The sequence below is a fragment of the Ambystoma mexicanum genome, chromosome 2p, assembly GCF_040938575.1.
Source record: "Ambystoma mexicanum isolate Mex_15411 chromosome 2p, UKY_AmexF1_1, whole genome shotgun sequence".
NCBI lineage: Eukaryota > Metazoa > Chordata > Amphibia > Caudata > Ambystomatidae > Ambystoma > Ambystoma mexicanum.
In genome coordinates this window covers 378,362,747-378,383,634 of record NC_090923.1, presented here as the reverse complement: position 1 = coordinate 378,383,634, position 20,888 = coordinate 378,362,747, and the positions used below count along the sequence as shown (strand labels likewise).

General features: G+C 37.3%; 1 protein-coding gene across 24 annotated transcripts in view; it reads right to left on the bottom strand.

Moving 5' to 3' along the window:
- CADPS (calcium dependent secretion activator) overlaps positions 1–20,888 on the bottom strand; it is a 2,044,505-nt gene that overhangs the window by 746,401 nt on the left and 1,277,216 nt on the right. For 16 of the 24 annotated variants that reach the window (XM_069643725.1, XM_069643726.1, XM_069643729.1 and 13 more), the window contains 2 exons: positions 16,999–17,105; positions 5,918–6,074 (listed from right to left, as the gene is read on the bottom strand). In XM_069643725.1, coding sequence (XP_069499826.1) covers positions 5,918–6,074; positions 16,999–17,105 — 264 coding nt within the window. Of the gene's footprint in view, positions 1–5,917; positions 6,075–16,998; positions 17,106–18,594; positions 18,697–20,888 lie in introns of all 24 variants that reach the window. The other 8 variants (XM_069643727.1, XM_069643719.1, XM_069643721.1 and 5 more) reach the window with 1 other exon arrangement.

Here is a 20,888-nt window from a genome sequence, read left to right as displayed (position 1 = left end):
AAAATATGTTTGTGATCATTCTGAATTTCATTAGTATTTTGCAATTAGCTACATTCAGGGGTGTGAACACTCTCCAACATTCAACATGTATGACAGTGATTCCCTCAGATGGGGCTTTCTGCCAAATCAGAGAATCTATTCAACCTCATCCCAGCTTGAATTACATTACAAACATAAATAGGAAAGATGATCCTTTTGATAATCATCATGAATGAATATGCTAGAGGATCCTTCATATAGGATAGTTTTGACATTAAATAAAGAATTATCACAAAAAGATTTTTGTATTAAATATATTTTTCTAAAGAAATGTATATTCTGATATCCATATGTGTCACAGCACTACGAATATTATAAAGAGGATAGTGGAGGCATTCATGAAATATTAAGAAATATGCCATTGATGCCATATGACATATTTTTTCTAAGATTTGGAAAGTCATTCTGGCCATCCTATCACCTCTCATCAAAGTCGGTCCCGTCCATTAATTGGCTATGATTGGTGCCAAACTGTCAAACCTCTTGAAGCTAATGTATTTGGAGTATGACTGTGATACTCAGAATTAATCCCGATGGTTCCATGCGATTACGACAATTGACTCTAAATGCTGGGTTATCAAATGTGAAGGCATCAACAACAACAACACTGAGAATGGGGAATTACCTGTTTGGGCAGCTAAAACCTTAAGACAATGGGCCTCATTACCCGGTAGGCGGTGAGCCATGGCGCTATTAGCGCCATGGCTCATGCCGGTAAAATACCGGCACCGCCTTGGCGGAAAGGGGATTTACCGCCCCATTCCAAGGTTGGAGGGGCGGTAAATCCCCTTTCTGCCATTGCCCTTCCCCATTCCCATTTCTGCCCCATAGGGCTCTATGGGAATGGGGAAGGCGCTAATTACGGCACCGCAATTTTGCGGTGCCGTAATTAGCTCCGAGGTCCCTGCAAAAGGCAGGCGTTAAATCCCTCAACCGGCAAAGGGACCTCGTAATAAGGCGGTAGGGATTTACCGGTACCGGTATTTTACCGGTAGCGGTAAATCCCTACCGCCATCCATGTAATGAGGCCCAATGGGCCTCATTATAAGTTTGGTAGTAGCCTTGCCGGTAAAACTGGCAGGCTGCCGCCAAACTTGCTAATTATTATGACACCCGCGAATGGGCAATTACCGGGTCATTACGGCCCTGCCAGACCCGGTAATTGCCCATGTTGCCGGTGCATCCGGCATGCTCTGCTCACAGGTGCCGGTATGCCCGCCAGGCAAGAACTCGTAGTTTGCCGGTCCGGTAACAATGGTACCGGTAGCTTACTGGTACTGCTGTTACCGGACAGGCAAACTTATAATGAGGCCCAATGTAATAATCCTAACTGGATTATATAAACACCCTCATCAAGACAAACATCACCATCTATTGGTAATTTGAGGGAGGCCTAATGTGACATGCTTGTCATAGAATTCATAATGTACATATTCATGACTAATTATTTCTTGGTAGTGTCATAGAGTGTGCCTAGTGGGTACATAACACAGGACAAGTCAACTGAGGGGCAACAGGTGTTTTATTAACAAAAGCAATAAGAGATAATCAGAGTAATCACGAGTTTGGCAGTAACCCTTACATGCAACGGTAATGCTGTTACCGTCGTATTTAAGGGTCCATCAAATCACAGGTTTGGCAGGATTTATCCCCAGCTCTGTGCTGCGGGTAAATCCGCCGTGAGTTAGATGATTTTTGGTGCAATTATTGTGCGGTAATACCGCCAACGGTAGTCGTGCTGAAAATTCCCCATTTGCCCAATGGGGAATAGGGAAATCCCAAATGGGCCCAGTGGGGAGTGGGGAATTCCTGTTCTGCCAAACCCATGATCCGGCGCTAATAGTGCCAGACCCGTTGGCGTTAGTGCTATTAGCGTAGGCGTTATCCCGGCGGAAATACTGCCGGGATACAGGCCAACTCGTGATGAGGCTCAAAGTGTTTTCGGTAGAAGTGAGGTCTGGGGAAGAAATTAACAATTAAATCAGGCTAACAAAGTGTTCTGGGGATGGGCTCCCACTGCCCCTAATCCACAGTTCACAATTGAATTCATCACTGTCTTTCTCTTTCAGGTGACAGGTTTACTGTGCTCCTGAACCCTCATCTTTGGAATCCACAGGAGGGCTGCTCCATGGTAAGAAAGTGACAGGTTCAGCTAAGTCTCAAATCTTTTTCACTCCTTGTGGACCTTAAATATACTCAAGAGTGCTCACTCAGGGCTTTATTAATGATCCAGGGCGTCATTGGTACTCTTCACCCTCTCCTTTTATATGCTCTTAGTCCTGGGAAACATCGCATCTATCTACTTCTATCCTTTCTTCCCTGTACCATCTTGAAATCGGACTGACAAAGTGTGCTGGACCCGTCCTGTGCTAAATTTCTATTGAGGTCACCTGTGCTCCTCCTACCTTGTCATTCACCAGGGTCCCAGAATGGACCAGGGATGTTGGGCATCTCAAAAGTAGTGTCATCTTTGCTTGGTGTTGGTGTGGTTGACATCGCTGAACTGTATTTATCAGCAGTACGCACCCGGGTCAAATTGGGTTTGAACATGAGTCATGTTGATCCAGGCAACAAGTTGGCATCCTGCCAGTTTCGATATGAGGCTTGGTGTAGTTCAGTATAGTATCAGAATAGTGCAGCTCGAAGGGTCCACCAGGTAAGGTTTGACATTTGAGCTAGTTCAATGTGATGGGTACCATTGTGTCGAGTCGTCAGGCAAAAGAATACTGCTGGAGGCGCGAGTCAAAGTCTGGATTAGTTCAATGTGAAGAGCCTGGTGGTTTCAGGTGTTGTTTGGAATTGCAGTGGTTAGAAGGCTTCTGCAGCAGTGAGCTTCTTGACTGAGCTGCAGCATTTGACAGGCTGTGCAAGCAATCTGGCTTGTTCAAGCAATACAGTGGTTTAAGATTCAGATAGCGTGCCAAAGGTACTGTAGGTCCTGAACAGTTTGAATGAATTTGAATGTGGTTGACTTGGGCTCAAGGACAGTTGAAAGGGTCAGAACATAGGAATCCAGCTGTTTTGGATGTTTTAGTGTTGTGAGTCTCAATGCAGATGTTCTTAGACAAGAGAGGTCCTTTTTTCTCTTCACTTCCTTTTCGGGGAGGCAAGCATGCTCCAGCAGGAGTCCTTCACCTCCAGTGAGGGGCCATGGTACAGATGAAGCTTGAAGAGTGTTCAGGTCTCAATCCAATTCTTCCTGGGGATGGTTAGGGACAACGCTTTCTTCTGCATTGGAACACATGTCGTCATCTCAGAAAGAGGACTCTGGAAAGACTGCTTCTTGAGTACAACATGAATGCAAGGAGGAGTGTGATACCTGTTTCTTATAAAGGCAAAAAGACACAGAGGAATGGACAACAGCTATCCTGTTATAAGGGTTCAAATCCCTGTTACTGTGACAAGAAACCCTTGCCTTCTTCCATCAAGCCCATAGTGCTTTGTTCTGCAGGAAATTAAGGGTCAGGAAGAAAGGAGAGCCTAAAAAAAAACAATATAGCAAAACGCTACTCTGTCCCTTCTGGCTACTCTAGCCCTACCCATTCCTATGCATGACATTCAAAGGTCCTCCGGTTTGCAACATACTGCTGGGAGACTGGCATTTGTTATAGGTGTCTCTTGTTGAAGCTTTATTCCTAGGCCCTCTTCTGGTGAGCTTTCTGGGCTAAATAGAGTTGTTACCCAACCAACAGCAGGCAGTACAGCCACATTCTACACAGCCTTTCTAGAGCTGGTATGAGCTCACAGGGGGAAAATTGATACCAAGTTGATGTGATTTAATTGTGTGCACTATCAGTCACCGTGTCAACCATGAATGGCTTATACTTAGAGATTATCCTTCCACCAGACGGACGGACTCACAAGTATCAGGATTTTGGATTGGAGGTACAGCAGATAGATGCAATCTTGACCTGCTGTGACTTGTCACAACAGCTGTTACAAAGGGCACATATGACCACTGTACCTACTCCAGAAGAGAAGTTGCTGCAGATCTGGAGAATGATGCATCAGGGCATGCGTGTGTAGTATGCTTTTGGCCTGGGGCTTTGTGAAAGGGGAGTCTGATTAGCTGACCACTGTTTCTGAGATGGATTAGCTGCATTATTTTATTATTTAATAAAAATCCAAAAATCCAGACTTCTACACCCTCACCAGTTGGGACACCTTCATTCTGGTCTGTCCTTCTCTGAGATTGTCCTTAGAGAGATGGATTGTACCTGGGATATTGGGATGTTGTATCTCGGCATTGGGCCATGTTTTCAGTGTCATGTGGGTTTGAAGGTTTTTGACATGAGATTACATTCAGGCCTGCCATCGTTTTGGGTTTTAGAGATACGCTGTACATCTGTGAGCTCTCATTCCCTTCCTCTAGTATCTCGGGTGGTATTGCCTTTGTTAAGCTGGGTCCCTCAGGTCTCTCAGGCCTGCCACCGTTTTGGGTTTTAGAGATACCCTGTACATCTGTGAGCTCTCATTCCCTTCCTCTAGAATCTCGGCTGGTATTGCCTTCGTTAAGCTTGGTCCCTCGGGTCTCTCGGCATGTAAATATAGACTCAGAAACCCCCACCACCCAGGTAAGCATGTGAGGTTGTTCATTGTTCTGGTAATTCCTTTGTTCCGGAGAACTTGCAACTGGTTAACCTTTGTGACACTATGGGGAGAGGGAGCATAATATTTGTTTATGTTCTGCCTGGTGTGGAAAACATTAGCTACCTCTCTCCCTTATTTCTCCTTTCAGTCATTCAGATCTAAAGAATAGAAAGATACATGGAAATAAAGGAGAGAGTTTGCAACGGGTTCTGCAACAGGGTCTAGGTCTGTATTGCAGATCCTTAGTCACCCGTCACACAGTAATGTGGTAATTGGGGGCTTGTGAATGCCTAATGTGCACTAACCTACGCAAAGAAATCATTTGCAATATAATAGCAGTGAAGCATGAATGCAAATGTGATCTAGGACAAAGGGCCTCATAACGAGTGCAGTGCTGTGGGAAGAAGTGTGGTAATGCAGTGGTAACTATGTTACCACTGCATTACCGCAACATGAATGCACCGCCGTACTGCACAATTGGAGGTAAGGCAGAGTATTTTCCTCCAGCTGGAAGTAAATCCTCCACTTTACTGCCAAAAAACAACAAAATCGTCGGAATTACCACTTTACGCTAATTCTGCCGAAATCCCTATGGAGTCCTATGAACTCTTAAAACTGATTACAACCACTTGTAATCCTGTGGTAAATTTGCAGGACCAAGTGGCAGTAACAGTAATTCTGTCTGGTGGTATGTTGGTGGATTTACCACTGAAATATTGTCAAACTTGTAGTGAGGCCCAACGTCTGTACCACCTCTAATTTACTGCCATTGGCAAAACCAACAACTCTAATAGTTTTGTGTTCTGGTTCTTTTGTTTATTTAAACAGTCCAGGCCTAGGGGTTAACCCACCTAAAAATGATGAGTCTATAGCTAACAACAAATATATCATTACTTTACATACTGATTACCCAATGACTTTGTTTCCAGACAAGAAAAATTCTGTGCAGGGTTTATTTTGAAGAACAATTAGACGTAGTAGAGCATGTTACATTGCAAAATAATGGCATTCAAATTTGAATCTTGTGTTCTTTATACTATGAATCACCAGGGCTGTATTACTGAAACTTTGCAATGGCACAGTTATATTTTGCATGTTTTTTAAATTGGTTGGCGATCTTTCCTTATTGAAATCGTAACAAACTGAACAGTAGGAAGAGTTGAATATTTGATATCACTGCCAACAACATTCAATATACTCATGATTCATGGTGCACAATGAACACAAACATTAACCCAGCATATAATGCATAAGAAAAAATCTCAAATTGGTAAAAGTGAATACATACAGTCAGTTCGGAGGAAGTCGTTTATGAGCTGAAACAGTGGAAAGCTGTCCCAAGTGTCAGGGGGTTGCACCTCTAAAGCAGCATCCATATCGACAGCAAATAGCGAGAGGAAGGTCTCTGCGTGCTCGACCATTAAGTCTGACCACCAAGCAAAAGCCTTACATTTGGTAGAAACAAAATAAAGAAGCAAAATATCAGTTATAAAACAGAAAACATTTAATACACAACTCTTAAAAGGGTGCATACACCGTTATTGTAAAGGCGATTAAGAGTATGTGGATCTCACCCAGCAGAAACTTAATACTATACCTTCATTATTCAGCATATGGGCTATCTTGCAGAATATTCTGACATTGTCTGTAGTTCAGAGTATTCAAATACAAACATGCTAAGATTAACTGTCTGTTCCGTATAAATAAACTGGCTAGATTCATGCTAGTCGCTAATTTGATCAAGTTATTCTCATTCTCAATAATAAGAAAGTTGGGAGTTTCTTCACTGAATTTTCGGCCTTTACCAATCATTATTGTTTGATGAATTCAACTACCAAATGCCATACTATTTTATATATGATTTAGCAAATGCAGAATATGACTTTACATTATGCTACAAAGTTACTTTATAATATATTTGCATAACTTTGAACAGATTCTTAATAAAAACGTATTTCAACTAATAACAATTTTTGTATCAGAGATGGATATCTTCAACATCACACCCAAATAGGCATGGACAGGTAGAGATCTTAAAAATGTCAGTGAAGTAACTCATTGTCATGCTTTAGGGTCCTTATAAAATCAGTTGTATAGGATTTCTAGAGAGTCATTCACATCAAACATGGTTAAAATGTGAATTTGCTTCAAACGCATGCATGCGTGTTTTGGAATCACTTCTGTCTGGGAACATGCAGTATGAGCAAGTATGACAACCCTCGAGGCAATTCTTTATTCCATATGTAAAAACAAAGTTCTTTGCATATTACTATTTCATAATGTCAACAATACACAAACAATAGCTATTTTCAATGTGTTTTTATTGATTCCAACATGTATGTGAGTATGTATGTTTTAGCTTTTTAATTTGATGATCTACTATTTGGAGGCTTGTGGTTTCTTGCTGCATGACGTACATACAAAGCAGTTGACCAATTATTAGGCCATAATGAAACAAAATGCTTTTCAATGTTAAACACAGAATATTCTTCCTTCGGTTTCCTCCCCTAGCAGCAAATTACAGAATTATACTTTGAAAATGTAGAAAGGATATTCCAATTATGGATGTTACTGAGGGGCAAATGGATGTTCTTATTTTAGTGAATGTGTTGATAGCACTATAAAGCTTTTGCCATTGACGTAGGTGCATCCCAGGATTACAAAATGAAATGCAACACTGGGTGGCAACCCTACCTACCTTGGCCCTTTCTAAAATGTTTAACTGATGGCATAACAATTGGCACATTCTTCACTCAATTGCTACAACCAATACATAATCTTAAAGCTTCTTGAACATTACAGTGTCACTGTACCATCTCACAAACATTACATTCAGACTAAAGAAAGAGGATAGGATGACAACTTTATTTGTCCAAATTACAACATGACACCAAGTATTGTAACTAAAAGTGATGGGCTACTCACAAATACACGTGGAAAACTATAAGCAGGGATGCCATAACCTATATGGCAAGACACACCATGTGATGGCACACATTATATGGTTTCATTCCTTTTAGTTATATCATACAACTTCTATTCAACTGTCTTCCAACTATATTTACTATACTTTTATTTCCTTATAACTTTTCGGTCTCTTTTCAACATAGCATGTTCATATAACATAATGCTATTGTAATTTAATTTCACCCAATACATTTATATTTTGTGATTTTAGTTTACAGTGGCATGAATGATCTGTACTCATAGGCTAAAATGTCTTACCAAAAATGTTTAAGTCATTTTCTGGCAGTTTTGATAATTGTTGTGATAACGCCATATGAAAGCATTAACGAGAAAAATAACTAAATCAAGGTATTAGGAGTATGAAGTAGATCACAAGGAACTGTACCCAAATGTATTCGAATAATAAGGTGTACTAGCTACCTAAACTAATTTTAAAGACATGTTTGATCATTCAAATACAAAATATATGGATAGTCAATTTCTGTTTGATTGCCAATGTCTCATGGTTGGACAATTTATACACCCTACATATCCCCATTATAATAACTGAAAGTTTCTGTTTTCTCCTGTGGAGTCTTTAATGTTGTGAAATTGATGTTTTAAAAAATATATATTGAAGACTAAAAACAATGTGTTGTTATAACAATGAAATATACATTGTTGAACCAAGATCTAACACTTATTCAAGAATATGAAGATATTTATCAATCCATTTTATTGATTGATTGATTGATTGATTGATTTATTGAGGTTCATTTAAGCACTTTCAGTCTACTGAAAAAAAACATGAGTTACTGTCTATACAGGAGCACTCAGGCATTTTTTAGATGCAAGATGCAAGGATCAATGGACACTGCTCAAACAATAAGAATATCCTTAAGTAAGTCAGGACTGAATTCTGGATTAGTAAACCATTAGCTAGACATTTAAAGTTGCAGGTCATTGATAACAGATTGAGACTGAGGAAATGTGTACATAGCATTTGGTATAATAACTGGAATTTGCTCTTTAGTTTGTAAAATTCAGCATAATTGAAAGATGTTGTTGCCCTATCTCAACATATGCCCTTCGCCCCACCTTATTTTATTTATCTTCCTTCTTTGTATTAACCATTTGTCATTGTTAAACATGGTTGGGGCAGCACGAAAAGTTCCAGTTGAGGAGCGTTTCTGCAGTATCTGTGGTAACAGAGATCACCCGGAGACGGCTAAACATGCTCTTACTGAGTACTCCAGTTTGTGTAATACATATTTGTTACATCTTGGTAGATTTGTGCATCATCTAGACGCTATCAAGGACCCGTACTTCTGGAAACAAGTTATTAATTCTAGGAATAAGGGGCTATAAACTGCAATATATATATAATTTGGAAGGAGGTTGAAAGATGTATAGCTGTGAAAGAATAAGAACTAAGTTATTACCTTTCTGATTATGTATGAACTTCTGTCAGTTGGCCGATGCTAATGGATGCTGAACTTTAATTGATTTGTTTGCCCTTTCACATAGGTATGTCTATGCTCAAGAATATGTTATAAGCTTGCTAACATTTTAGGAACATAAACTGGGAAGCAGAACCATTGGTATGTGCTAAATATATTGTATTGTAATTCAGTTGTATGTATTGTTTTGTTATTTGTTATTTGTGTCTAATTTATATGTATTGTACATCTGGTCTTTTGGTCTTATCTACTTGTGTTATTTTCTATGTGTAAAGTTTTATTTTTTAAACTAATTCACATTTAATATAAATAAACATAAATACATTATATGGGATGCTTACAGCAATGTAATATCAGCCGTTGGCTTAAATTGGACATACTGGGTGTTGTACCCCATCAAACCATATTATTTTGAAATTTGGCAGTGAAATAGAAATTATCCAGTTTCACTAGATACATGCTCTATCTTTAGATATTATTCTCGGCATAACTATAGACAATCCATGTCTAGAATTAAAATGAGAATTCAGTGCACCTGAATGCATTGACTTGCAAACAGAAATATTTATGAACAATAATGCAGATTTTCTAGAATGCCTATGATATTGTCTAAGAGTTGCTAAGGTAGTGATACAATCAGCATACTCATTTGCTTGGTTAAAGTGGACAGGGACGGGGCATGTATAATTATGACATTTCTGCTGTTATTCCTACTATTATCCTCACATAAAGAACCTTAGTATGCCATTTCCATGTTTTCTTACATCACATAATTTCAGCAGTGTTGATGGCAGTGGAATTTATTTTAAACAGAGCTCAATTTGTTGCATAGAATATAAAGAAAGAGTCATTAATGAAATGGCTGAGAGGGTTAATTTTCTAATGTACTAACCCTATATACTTGTGATTAATAGATAACATGACTAATAAATACAATAATTGATCAAGGTATCACGTGTGTGTGTGAATTCTGGAAAGCACTGAGCAGTTCACTAAAAATGTTTCAGCATTGAACAAAACAGTAATTGTCTATGGGTCTCTTTAGAATTTTAAAATGTATAAACACCACATGTATAATTTTGGACTAACCATCCATATTTGATTTAGAAAAACAAGCTGGACTCAGCATTATCAATGCCTCATTGCCAATTGCATCTGGAAGGATTCAGGGCTCTCTCGAAGTGAGTTTGAGTTCAAGATACTTTACATTCTCTAATAATGAATTATGTTTATTTAATTATGAATGGCAATTGAGTGAATATATGCTCAGAGATAAATGATATACTGATTAACTCAAAGTTTGCATTGCTCAGAAAGGACATTTTATTTGAGTTCAAAGAAAACATAATCTAGTAAGATCTATTTCCTGATGCTGGAGGCTCCAACCCAAAAGTGATATACTGTTGAAAATGTATACCTCTAGCAATATTCCACTGTGTTAGTAAATGTAACAGTAAAGCCATTTCCCAGAGGCAGCCTGGATTAGAGTTGGAATTGTGCCTGCTATCTGAAATTCTGAAAAGGTTGCATTCTGACCACAAAGAGCATTACACACGAAGAACTGAGCTTTTGGGACGGGACCACTTGTGCAACAATGCATGAAAATGTGTTAATATCTCAATGACATAAAGATCTACTACAGATATTGCATGCTGTTATTACTCTGCTGAGTAGATTGACTAATAAAATAAATACTGTGATAGTTTACTATGACTAATATTTGTTCACATCACTGCACACATATCTCATTTCAATAAACTAAAGTGAACACTAGTTACACTCTATCCCTAAAGAAGTAGAAATTCTTTATTGCAGAATCTCCTCACAGCATCATACTGGACTATGCAATGCTGATGCAGCAGATATTGAAATCATTAAAGTTATATTTCTTAGGGCTTACTCTAAGTCACATCCCACTGTTGGCTGTCAATTAGATCATCAGTCCAAGAATGTGTTATAGAGCAATGCAATTAGCAACTGCACTAAATAAAATCTCTGTGGTTACACTGTACAGAGGTGAGACCCAATTAGTAATTATATGTTGTTTGTTTTATAGAATATGCTTTGGGAAAATATCTGCATTTCCCTCAAATCACTTATATCAATCTGGTGGATGGTCTTGCCTAGCACCTAAAGTGAACACTCAGCTTCATAATGCCTTATTATCTGCCAAGGCTCAATTCTTTCAAACGACAAATGGACATTATATGGCCAAGGACTTAAACATGTTGAAACTCTGAAACTTCTCAAGATCAGAGTGCTTCCATTGTAGTTCATGGAGTTTGCAGTCACTGCACTCTCATTGTACATCCAGTTGCACAGTTAAGAGTCTCAAATTTAAAGGGGGCTATTACACAAACTTTGCATTGGTGCCAATGCAATTTCCAGTGGGGCAAACATATTTTCTTATGTATTTTTACACAAGGGGAAATTCAGCCTTAGTTCTAGGAGTAGGGCAAAGATTGGCCAGGTGTAAAATCCTTGAAACAATATATTTTGTTTTTACACTACAGTAAATTTGACCATATAGTTAACTGCTCTTGCATGGATGCAAAACATTATGTAATAAGGCACAAATAGTTTATTGATTTGAACGAATATTGCAATAGTTTCAATTTTGACTGAAGAATCCCTAATAATACAACCCTTAAACAAATGTCTAAAGTAAATGTTTTGAACATTGTCTCTATTTATGCAGTTAAACAATGCTAATACAAGACTGTTGTTGTCAGTTTTCGAGAAAAGCAAGGAAATTATCTCTATCTGATTTCTTAATCAGAATATGTCAAGACTGGGATACCTATTAAATAAGATAATTGTTCAAATTGTTTTTATGAGTTACCAAATTGCTTTTGCTAAAGATACCATTATCCTTTATGGAAGTTTTACAACACATTTCTCAGACATAGGGCCTCATTCCGAGATTGGAGGTAGCGATGGTGCTATTTGTGCCATGGCTGCCTCGAATACCGGGTCCGGCACCGGTCTGGTTCAATGGGGACCTACCGGTGCATTCCGACCCTGGTGGGACCGGTAAATCCCCATTGAAACAGCCATTCCCCATTCCCATTTGAACCCCCATAGGGCTCAATGGGAATGGGGAGGGTGCTAATAATGGGCTTGTGAATAGCAGGCCCGTTATTAGCGCCCTGGTCCCTTAGCGGGACCTCGGTATTGGGCGGTAAGGGATTACCGGCACCGGTCTCCTTACTGGTGCCCGGTATCCCTTACCACCCAACTTGTAATGACCCCCATAGATGTTTACCTAGTGTGTTAAATCTGTGGGAGTTCTGGAAGCGATTACACTAAATTAGAAACAATCTGTTGAGAAGAACCCGATAGAGGCAGTTCATATAAAAATAGTTTGAAAAAGAAGACAATATTTATAAAAGGATCACAAGAATAGCATTGCCATCTTGTCTTTGCTCTGATTATTCCTGCACTCAAGATATATGGCTTTCCTTGTGATAAAGGGACACTTAATGTAGCTGAAATGTTTTATCTCCATCTACCATGGGGATCAATTGTTATCCTCAATCATGTGCTGCTAGCACCACACACTTGATATGAAATCTGTCATCTTCATAAACAGGAATGATAAAGTAACTTGTGGCCAGTCAACTATGTTTTCCATTGAGGCTAAGTAAACTGGCATCATAGATCACAAGGAATATTCTTTTAATGGTGAAGTTTGGAATTTGAATGATTCTAGAGCTAGTACGCCATTTCATCTTGGCAACCACACTATAGTGGCACCTCTCCTAAATTAGAATTTGGCATATTTGGTAGCAAAGTACCTAATTAATACATGTTGGACCTGATTTACAAAGCGTTTCAAACTGGATTTCCCAGTGCAATACGCATTTGTAAATCATGCCTTCTGGCCTTACATCAGATTTTCTAATCAAATGTTGTCATTATGTAGCTGAAGCCTCAAGATGATCTTGTTTGGAAATGCCAGAGTTTAATAACACCTTTCCATAAAGGTCTGCTTGCTGTGATTATCAGCAGGATAATACATGAAAAATAATGAAAGAAGAAATTGACACAAAAGGCAAGGCACAATGTAAACATTCAGGATTTAGATAAGGACACCAACTATCATTCAGGCTCATGTTTGCTTTGAGGTGTTTGCTAGTTAAATTATATCATCATCTTATTGCTATAGTTTTTTATCATTGATGTGATTTGAAATGCTTTCATTAGTAGTGTTTTTATTTTTAATATCGTACTATATGATAAAAGGCTAAATGTATACTTGTCCAAAGCCATAGTGCACAGTTGAGACTGCCTACTTCACCCACTGTCACTGCTAGAGGGAACTGTTGCCTTAGAAAACATATCCAAGTTTGGATTCCACTGACGATTAGACAGAGGAAGATGCTCAAAACTATCCCATATAATTTCTAAATGAGTTGGCTCCATCGGGATTGCCTCTTCATAAGATCAACATTAAAGTTGGTAGTATTATCATGTTGCTTAGAAATCTTAACACAAAAAGAGGTCTGTGCAATGGAACCAAATAGTTAGTTAAAGATCTTAAACCCAATATGATAATTGCATAGGTCCTCACAGGAACAGCTCTAAACCAGATGGTGTTTATCCCACAAATAGATTTAGCCCCTGGCAACACTGAGCTACCATTCATCTTGAGGTGGAGACAGTTTCCATTAAACCTTGCTTTTGGAATTACCATTAACAAGTCAAAAGGCCAAACTTTCAAAAAGTTAAATATTCCTTCCAGAGCCAGTGTTCAGTCATGGCCAAACTAATGTTGAAATGTCTTGAGTTCGTACATCATCTGATGTCAAAATTAAGATACTTCAAGGTTCCAACCAAGGAAAGATATTACCTGACCGTGGTAACATGTTTACAAAAAACATTCTTTTCTAAGAAATATCCTTCAAATAAATGTATAGGTTTTGTCAGTTAATTTGGTTACAATATACTTATGTATTATGTATTATTCATTGTAATAGTTCTTGGTATGCATTATTATATCAATAATATTCTTCATGTATGTTTTAAACTTTATTTTAATTTAATTTACTTTATATTATGATCTCATGTCTACTTTACTGTTTATATTATTTAAATCTTTATTTAAAAAAAATTAAAATAAATGACATTAAAATATAACACATAATATATTCACACTCTGAAAATGTCTTCCTTTACCCACTTTAGTCCAGATAAATAGGCTTTAACACTAGTTAACAATACAATAACACATTTGTTTTAATTCAAAAGTGCAAGAATGGCTAACAAGGGCATCTTGGGAATTATTATTGTTATGTGACTACAAGGAATTAAATGAAGTCAGTTTTCTATCCCTATACTATGTTTGAGAACAGAAGCACATGGACATCTGTTTTAAACATTGGGGACAAATCAGTAAATAGACAATTAGCTTAGTTTGCCAGAACAATGACATTGATGCATGTATTATACTGTGAAATAATCGCATTTTGAGTGAAAACAATAGTTCACTTGTAAATAGTTGAGCTGTTTCTTCAAAAGCACCACTCCTACTCCTTTTTATTTCTCTGTTATGGAATTGGAGATTGGATAGTTCATGTGCTTTGTGTATACCTGAGCACCTGCCATTACAAAAGTAGCATAGATGCAGAGGAAAGTATTGCCATTCACAATTATAAGTGTTCTAACTGGTGGTTTTGTGTTATTGCTATACTTGTGGGGAATTGGACTTTAACATGCCAAGAGATAACATTCTTGTGCAGGTCATATATTTTGGGTACCTATTTATAGGTGAAATATGAGTGAACGTACAACCTGTACAATCTGTGTAGTGAAGTGTAAATATTACAAATTAGATAGCAACATGGTTGCAGAGACATCCCCTTTGTTCCTATCTTAGTGAGGACCTAATCAGTCCTTGCTCGTAGGATGTGTGTAAAATAGGTTAACATAACTATATTAAAGTAACAAACAAGTCCTCACTTTTCATGTTGGGTCCTCACTAGTAAAACAAATCCTTATTTTAACTGTAAGAATCCTTGCAATGTCTTCACAGATGTGGTGATGTGTGTGTGCGTGACATCGAGCAATGACGCCAACATGTTAATGGATGAATACAAGGCACCCAATTTTTCAGGAATTTGTTCGAGTGATTCTTATTAATTCTTAGACTTTATCATTCTGTGTAAGTGAGCTATTGTAATTTGAACTAACTTATTTCTCTTTGCAGTTTTTTTTGATAACATCACTAAATGTGCTATTCACTATGAAAATCAGTTTGGGGAATTGTGTACATACCATTAGAAATGTTCACAGTTTGGAAAGCTATGGCTCAGCAGTAGAGATACTAGCACAATTAAAGGAGCTCATCAACAATAGAAAGAATGAAAAACAGTATAAAACATTAACAAATAAATGGTTTGTATCACATGTAATAATATATGTTCTAAGATTTTCTTATAGGGTTAATATAAAAGGAAAACATGCATCCCATTTAAAAAGACATACATACCTTAATGGAGAGTCATTTTTTCATATTGTTATACAACCTATACAAATTGCAAATTATCTGAGCCATACTACGATGCACATGATATAGCAGTATGTTGTTTATCACGCATTTTCATATATAGGTATGCCTTGTGATGTGAGCATATGTGCATAATGTACCACTGCCACTCATTTTTGAGTATTATTGTGGTAGCAAACTACTTACTGTTGGTTGTATGTATAGACATGCACATATGTGTGTGTATATGCATGTATACCCGCACGTATGTGTATGCACACGTGTGTGTGTGTGTGTGAGAGTTTGTTTGTGATACTTAAAGCATCAACGAATATCACCACACATTGTTGTGCCAAATATTTGATTTCTTCAATATACTGTAGATGGACTACCAAACAACCAACAAGGGTTAGACATCAGGATTTGGAAGGATTCCAGGAAGGTAGGGTTGTGCTGGGATGTAACTACAGTGCTTGTAAAATACATCCATTATTACATGCACAGACTGGGCAACATCATGTTTACCCTGTGCAGGGCAACACATTCCACAAGCAGTCCATGTGAGGGTATATTTTACATTGCTTCGCTTGGAGGCACAAAGGATAACCCAGGTTAAAACCATTAGGAAACATGGAACTGATAGGGCATGCAAGAAGGATGACAGGAGGTGACTCGGGTTCATTGAGTTTAGTCACATACCTCTTTCCCCTGCCAGGATCATCCAAGATTGAATGAACAGTAGAAAAACAGGGAGGAAATTTAAATATGCAATCAGGCGTTAGTTGGGACTGGTGGATGTATTGTGTATTAGAAATAAGTTAAAGATTGACTTTTGTGTGACAGAGAAATCCTTAAACATTGCTTATGAGAGTGATGTTAAAGTGAAATAAATAGAAGGGTGATAACAGTAAAATAAGTATGGTTATTAAATGTGTTTCTTTAAGTTACACAGGCGTTATCACACTATGTAGAAAATATGAACAACTGACATAGCCACACATGCAGGAACCTATGAGAATTTCTTTGTCAAATTATAGAAATGGGAACACCTTTCAAATAAAGTAATCCAGCAACACAATTCTCTTGTTGCAGGTTTGGCAATGCAGCTATGTTATTGTGCTATAAAAGCTAGATATGAACAGATTACAGGTCTGCTGAAAAGGAAAGACTACAAAAGAGGTGAAGCGACACCTACTGGTGTCAGTTAGATATACCTGAATTTTTGACAGTAGAACATTTCCATATTAAGCTGATACATTTTTAAAAAATGATTCATGGAAACAAAGTTTTTTCTCATTCTGAAATATAGGTTATTTTGGCAGCATTCGAATTAAATAGGCTTTTTTTAAATGTAAGAATATTGGTCCACTAACCAGATATCTGAAATATTCTTAGTTGAATGTAAAGTTACCTTGCTTCATTATAGAGAGAATGTTTGTACAAAAGAAAGAACTTGTAGGAAGCACTTGTTCTCACCTCTGCATGATGCTCTTCGTTTTGCTGTAGCACTTCAATGACTAGTTCAGCGAGACGGATTGTATCTTCAAGCTTTTTGGCTGGAGTAACTAGTCGGCCTACATTTTCTGCAGTACAAGAACTTGAATTAAAACTATATAACTGAACAGACAGATTCCTGACCAGTGGTTTCTCTCATGTACAGTGTTCCAGCAAAATAAATAACATGAGAACTTTGTTCATGCACAAATAAAGTACTATATATTTAGTACTAAAAAGAAGATTGGGCTACGTTGTTTCTTATTAAAAAAAAGAAGCCGGTGCTCAAGTTTGGATTCAGAATGTTTATTATTCCACTCTGTTTTCCCTACCTCATTAAAGTAAGTGTGGTCAATTAGAGTGACCACAAAACTAAGAATGTTGAATTCCCCCAAGAAACACATCTCTACAAAATAGAATAGACAAATCAAAGTACACCATATAGCATCGTGTATTATGGACACTAAACTCTATATTTGTAATTTATATTGGGCAAATACTATGTTTATATATTAGTGATACATTTTGACATTATGAAGGAAACATTAAAGCAGTATTAGTGGAAACGCAAATCAGAGGGTCATTGAGATGGCTGTGGAAGTGGAGTTTGCAGGAAATTCTATTCCTTGGCAAATATATTGCAAGCATTTGCTCTTTTCAGCGGTCAATGTAAATGACCGGTGCAGGCTGTCATGTGGAAAATAAACACTGCAAGTAAGTCAGATGTTCATTTATGTTATTTTTAACTCCCAAAATATGTACTATTTTTAGGGGATCTCAGATCAAATAGTAAGATAGTTATCAAAGTACCATATTACAAATCTTGAAGGACATTTAATAAATACTTAATTAATATTCATCACTTGATTTTTGTAAACAAAATTAATGATACAAGTGTGGTGACAATATGACACAATATATTGCATACCCATTAGTGTGCATGTTATACACTTCCAGACTTATTCTAGAAAAAGGTGTCTAGTGAAGTTTCATAATCATTTCAATTTGTCCTTTTCTTGTTCAGAAATTAACCAGGATTCTAATTTAAAGCAGAAACACAAGAACCCACTGGATTTCTATAGTGTTTATATAATGTTGACACAAGAAAAGACAGCTGTCCTTGGGCAATAAATCTTGCCTTTATGGACATTCATTTTGATTAACATATTAATATTACTCTACAACAAGCGTTGGCCCATCATAACAGCTGGAGCACTGAACATGTGCTAAAACAAAATACATATTACATTTCTATAACATATCAGACAAATTTATTTAAAATCAGAAAATAATAATCATGCAAAATGTTATGTAACAATAATGTTATTTTGTGCTGACATTTAGATTTGAAAATGTTGGATATGCCAGACATTGCTAGACAAAAAAATGTGGACATCTTGAAATCAATTTTCCAATATCCAGGAAACCACAATGTGAAATCAAATGAAATTGGATATGCTGCTCGTTGGAAGATCTTCTGATAATTGAACAAAAACAAATGTAAAGAACAGAATGAATGAAAAATAAATACAACTAAACTAGAAAATGCTTCTAAAGAAAATAAAATGGTTACAGTACTTGGTGTTTGCCTAGGCATGCCTTTGGGCCGCTGACTTAAGGTGTTTGTCTGCGTTTGAATGGGTGGAGGTGGTGGTTTTGGCCTACGCTTAGGCCGGCGAACTGGAAATGCATGATAAAAAGAGACAGGAAAAGGAAAGAGGCATATGACTTTTGAAACAGAGACAAACAGATGAATAGATTTAAAGTATAGTAGACAGAGAAGACAGAAAAGATTACATTCAAATGAATGTGAAAGCTATTTCTTTATCAACAGATAGTATGCTATTTTTGTATGAACTTGCAGCCAGCATTTTGTACACAGAGTGAAACAATTAGATTATTGGAATACACAAAGCTTGGTAAAGTGTTTGAAATGTCCTGTAACTAAAGAACTTTTAAGGGCTGATTGTAGGTTGCAGAGTTCGCAAATGACATTGAGTCACAAGGAACATCTTTATCCACTCCTGGCTTTTTGGACAACAACAGTTTGCATAATGGTTGTAATGTAGGAGTGTACCTCTAAAGGAAAAGGCCCCATTAAAGCATAATATTTGCAATGTGCTGATTTGGAAAGCAGGGATTAGAAAAAGAGCTATTGATGACATGGGTCTAGTGGAAACTTTGACGTAGCTTTTTAAAAATGTGTCATAGGCAAACAGGCACTAGGGACATTGTTTTACTTTTTAAGTATGTCTAATGTACTTGCCTTCAAAATAGCTTTATGATCCTGCCGGTATCTGTGTTGCGTCTTGAGAGGCATTATGAAACAATTGAAGGAAGAGCAGATGGTATGGGGCAAAGTATGTGCAAATATGTGTGGTGGAAATGAGGATGCAGGCTTCGACCAGGAATTTTGGCTGATGTATTTCAGTAAGTTTTTTTTAAATAATGTATAGTATTGTGAGTTAATTCAGCTTTTTTCTGTAATTTGCCATGATTCTCTGCAGTTGGGGTGATATTCCCCACCCCCAAATATGCACCTTAGATGAAACTTATAGTTCAACACCATTTGGAAGGTTCATGACCCGATTTAATAACAAATTAAGCTTTGCACTCTTGTAAATGATTTGAACAGCTGGAAAAAAACATATCTTTTCGATATGTTCACAGGTTGAGACTGATTTCAAAATAACTACTTCTTGATTCACCCACTCACGTTTCTATCTCAAGCAGAATGTCCCTATTTTAGTATACCATTGCTTATGAATGATTCTTGCCCTTTGTCTCTTCTTTTCCCATAAATGTGACTAAGCCATGTTCCAGAGATTATCATCAAATGTTGTACAAACTGTATTCATTTCTTTCTACTTCTGCTAGATATAGCACTTGAAATGGTTGGCAAACGTACAAACATAGGTCTATTAAATGAAAGACTACATGGCATTTTGTATAACACCAATTTTGGCAAAGATTTTTCAAAAGACCTACATTTATATTATTGTGCATTTATGGAGAATTTCACAACTGTGTATATATGCTAATATATGCATACATATTGTACTTAGGAACACCACACAAATGTACACTTACATGGATCTATATCCATGTGTACATATTTACTTGTTATTTGTAAGGCCACAGAATAATGATCTACCTTTGTGCAATGGAGCCCATTCAGTAGCCATGGAGAGAAACATTGAAACAATATTAACTGTTATTAAAATGTACAAATTATGAAATGAGGATTGTGTGCCATCTGGTAAATCAAAAATAATCAATGTTAGAATTTGAAGGAAAAATTAAAATTGGACAATTTGAAGAGGTTTGGAGGTTGATACATGATGGCGTGATCGAAAGGAAATCTCTCTATTAGTGTTTTCAATTATGTGTGAAAAGTGTGTAATAAAGCTGTGGTGGTGAGTGAATGAGACAAACACTGCAAATTATTGTGACCATCCCAGAGACAGATTAGGGCTTTGATTATAATTTTTTTTCTAGAGCATTATATTCAAATGGTAAGAATGTACAGCTGTCACTCTAAGACTGTCAGATGGTAGTCAGTCTTTTTAATGTAGATTTCCAGGACAGAATGTTTTATCAAGCTTTTTCAAGATTGTCGACACAAAATGCAGGGGGCAGGTAGAGTGAGCCAGCATGGGTTGGAGGGTCGAGGACGAGAGCATGCTCGTCCTGCATTTTGTAGCAAAACAAATCAGTTACAATAATGTGGTAAAAATTACTACAGAGAAATTTCTGCAGTAAAATCATATGAAAACTGTCAGAGTGGGTGCTAAAACATGTTTGCAGCACCTCTGACCATGTCGGCTGCAGTAGGAAGTGAAAGGTTGATAGGTGATTGAAGTGGTTGGAAG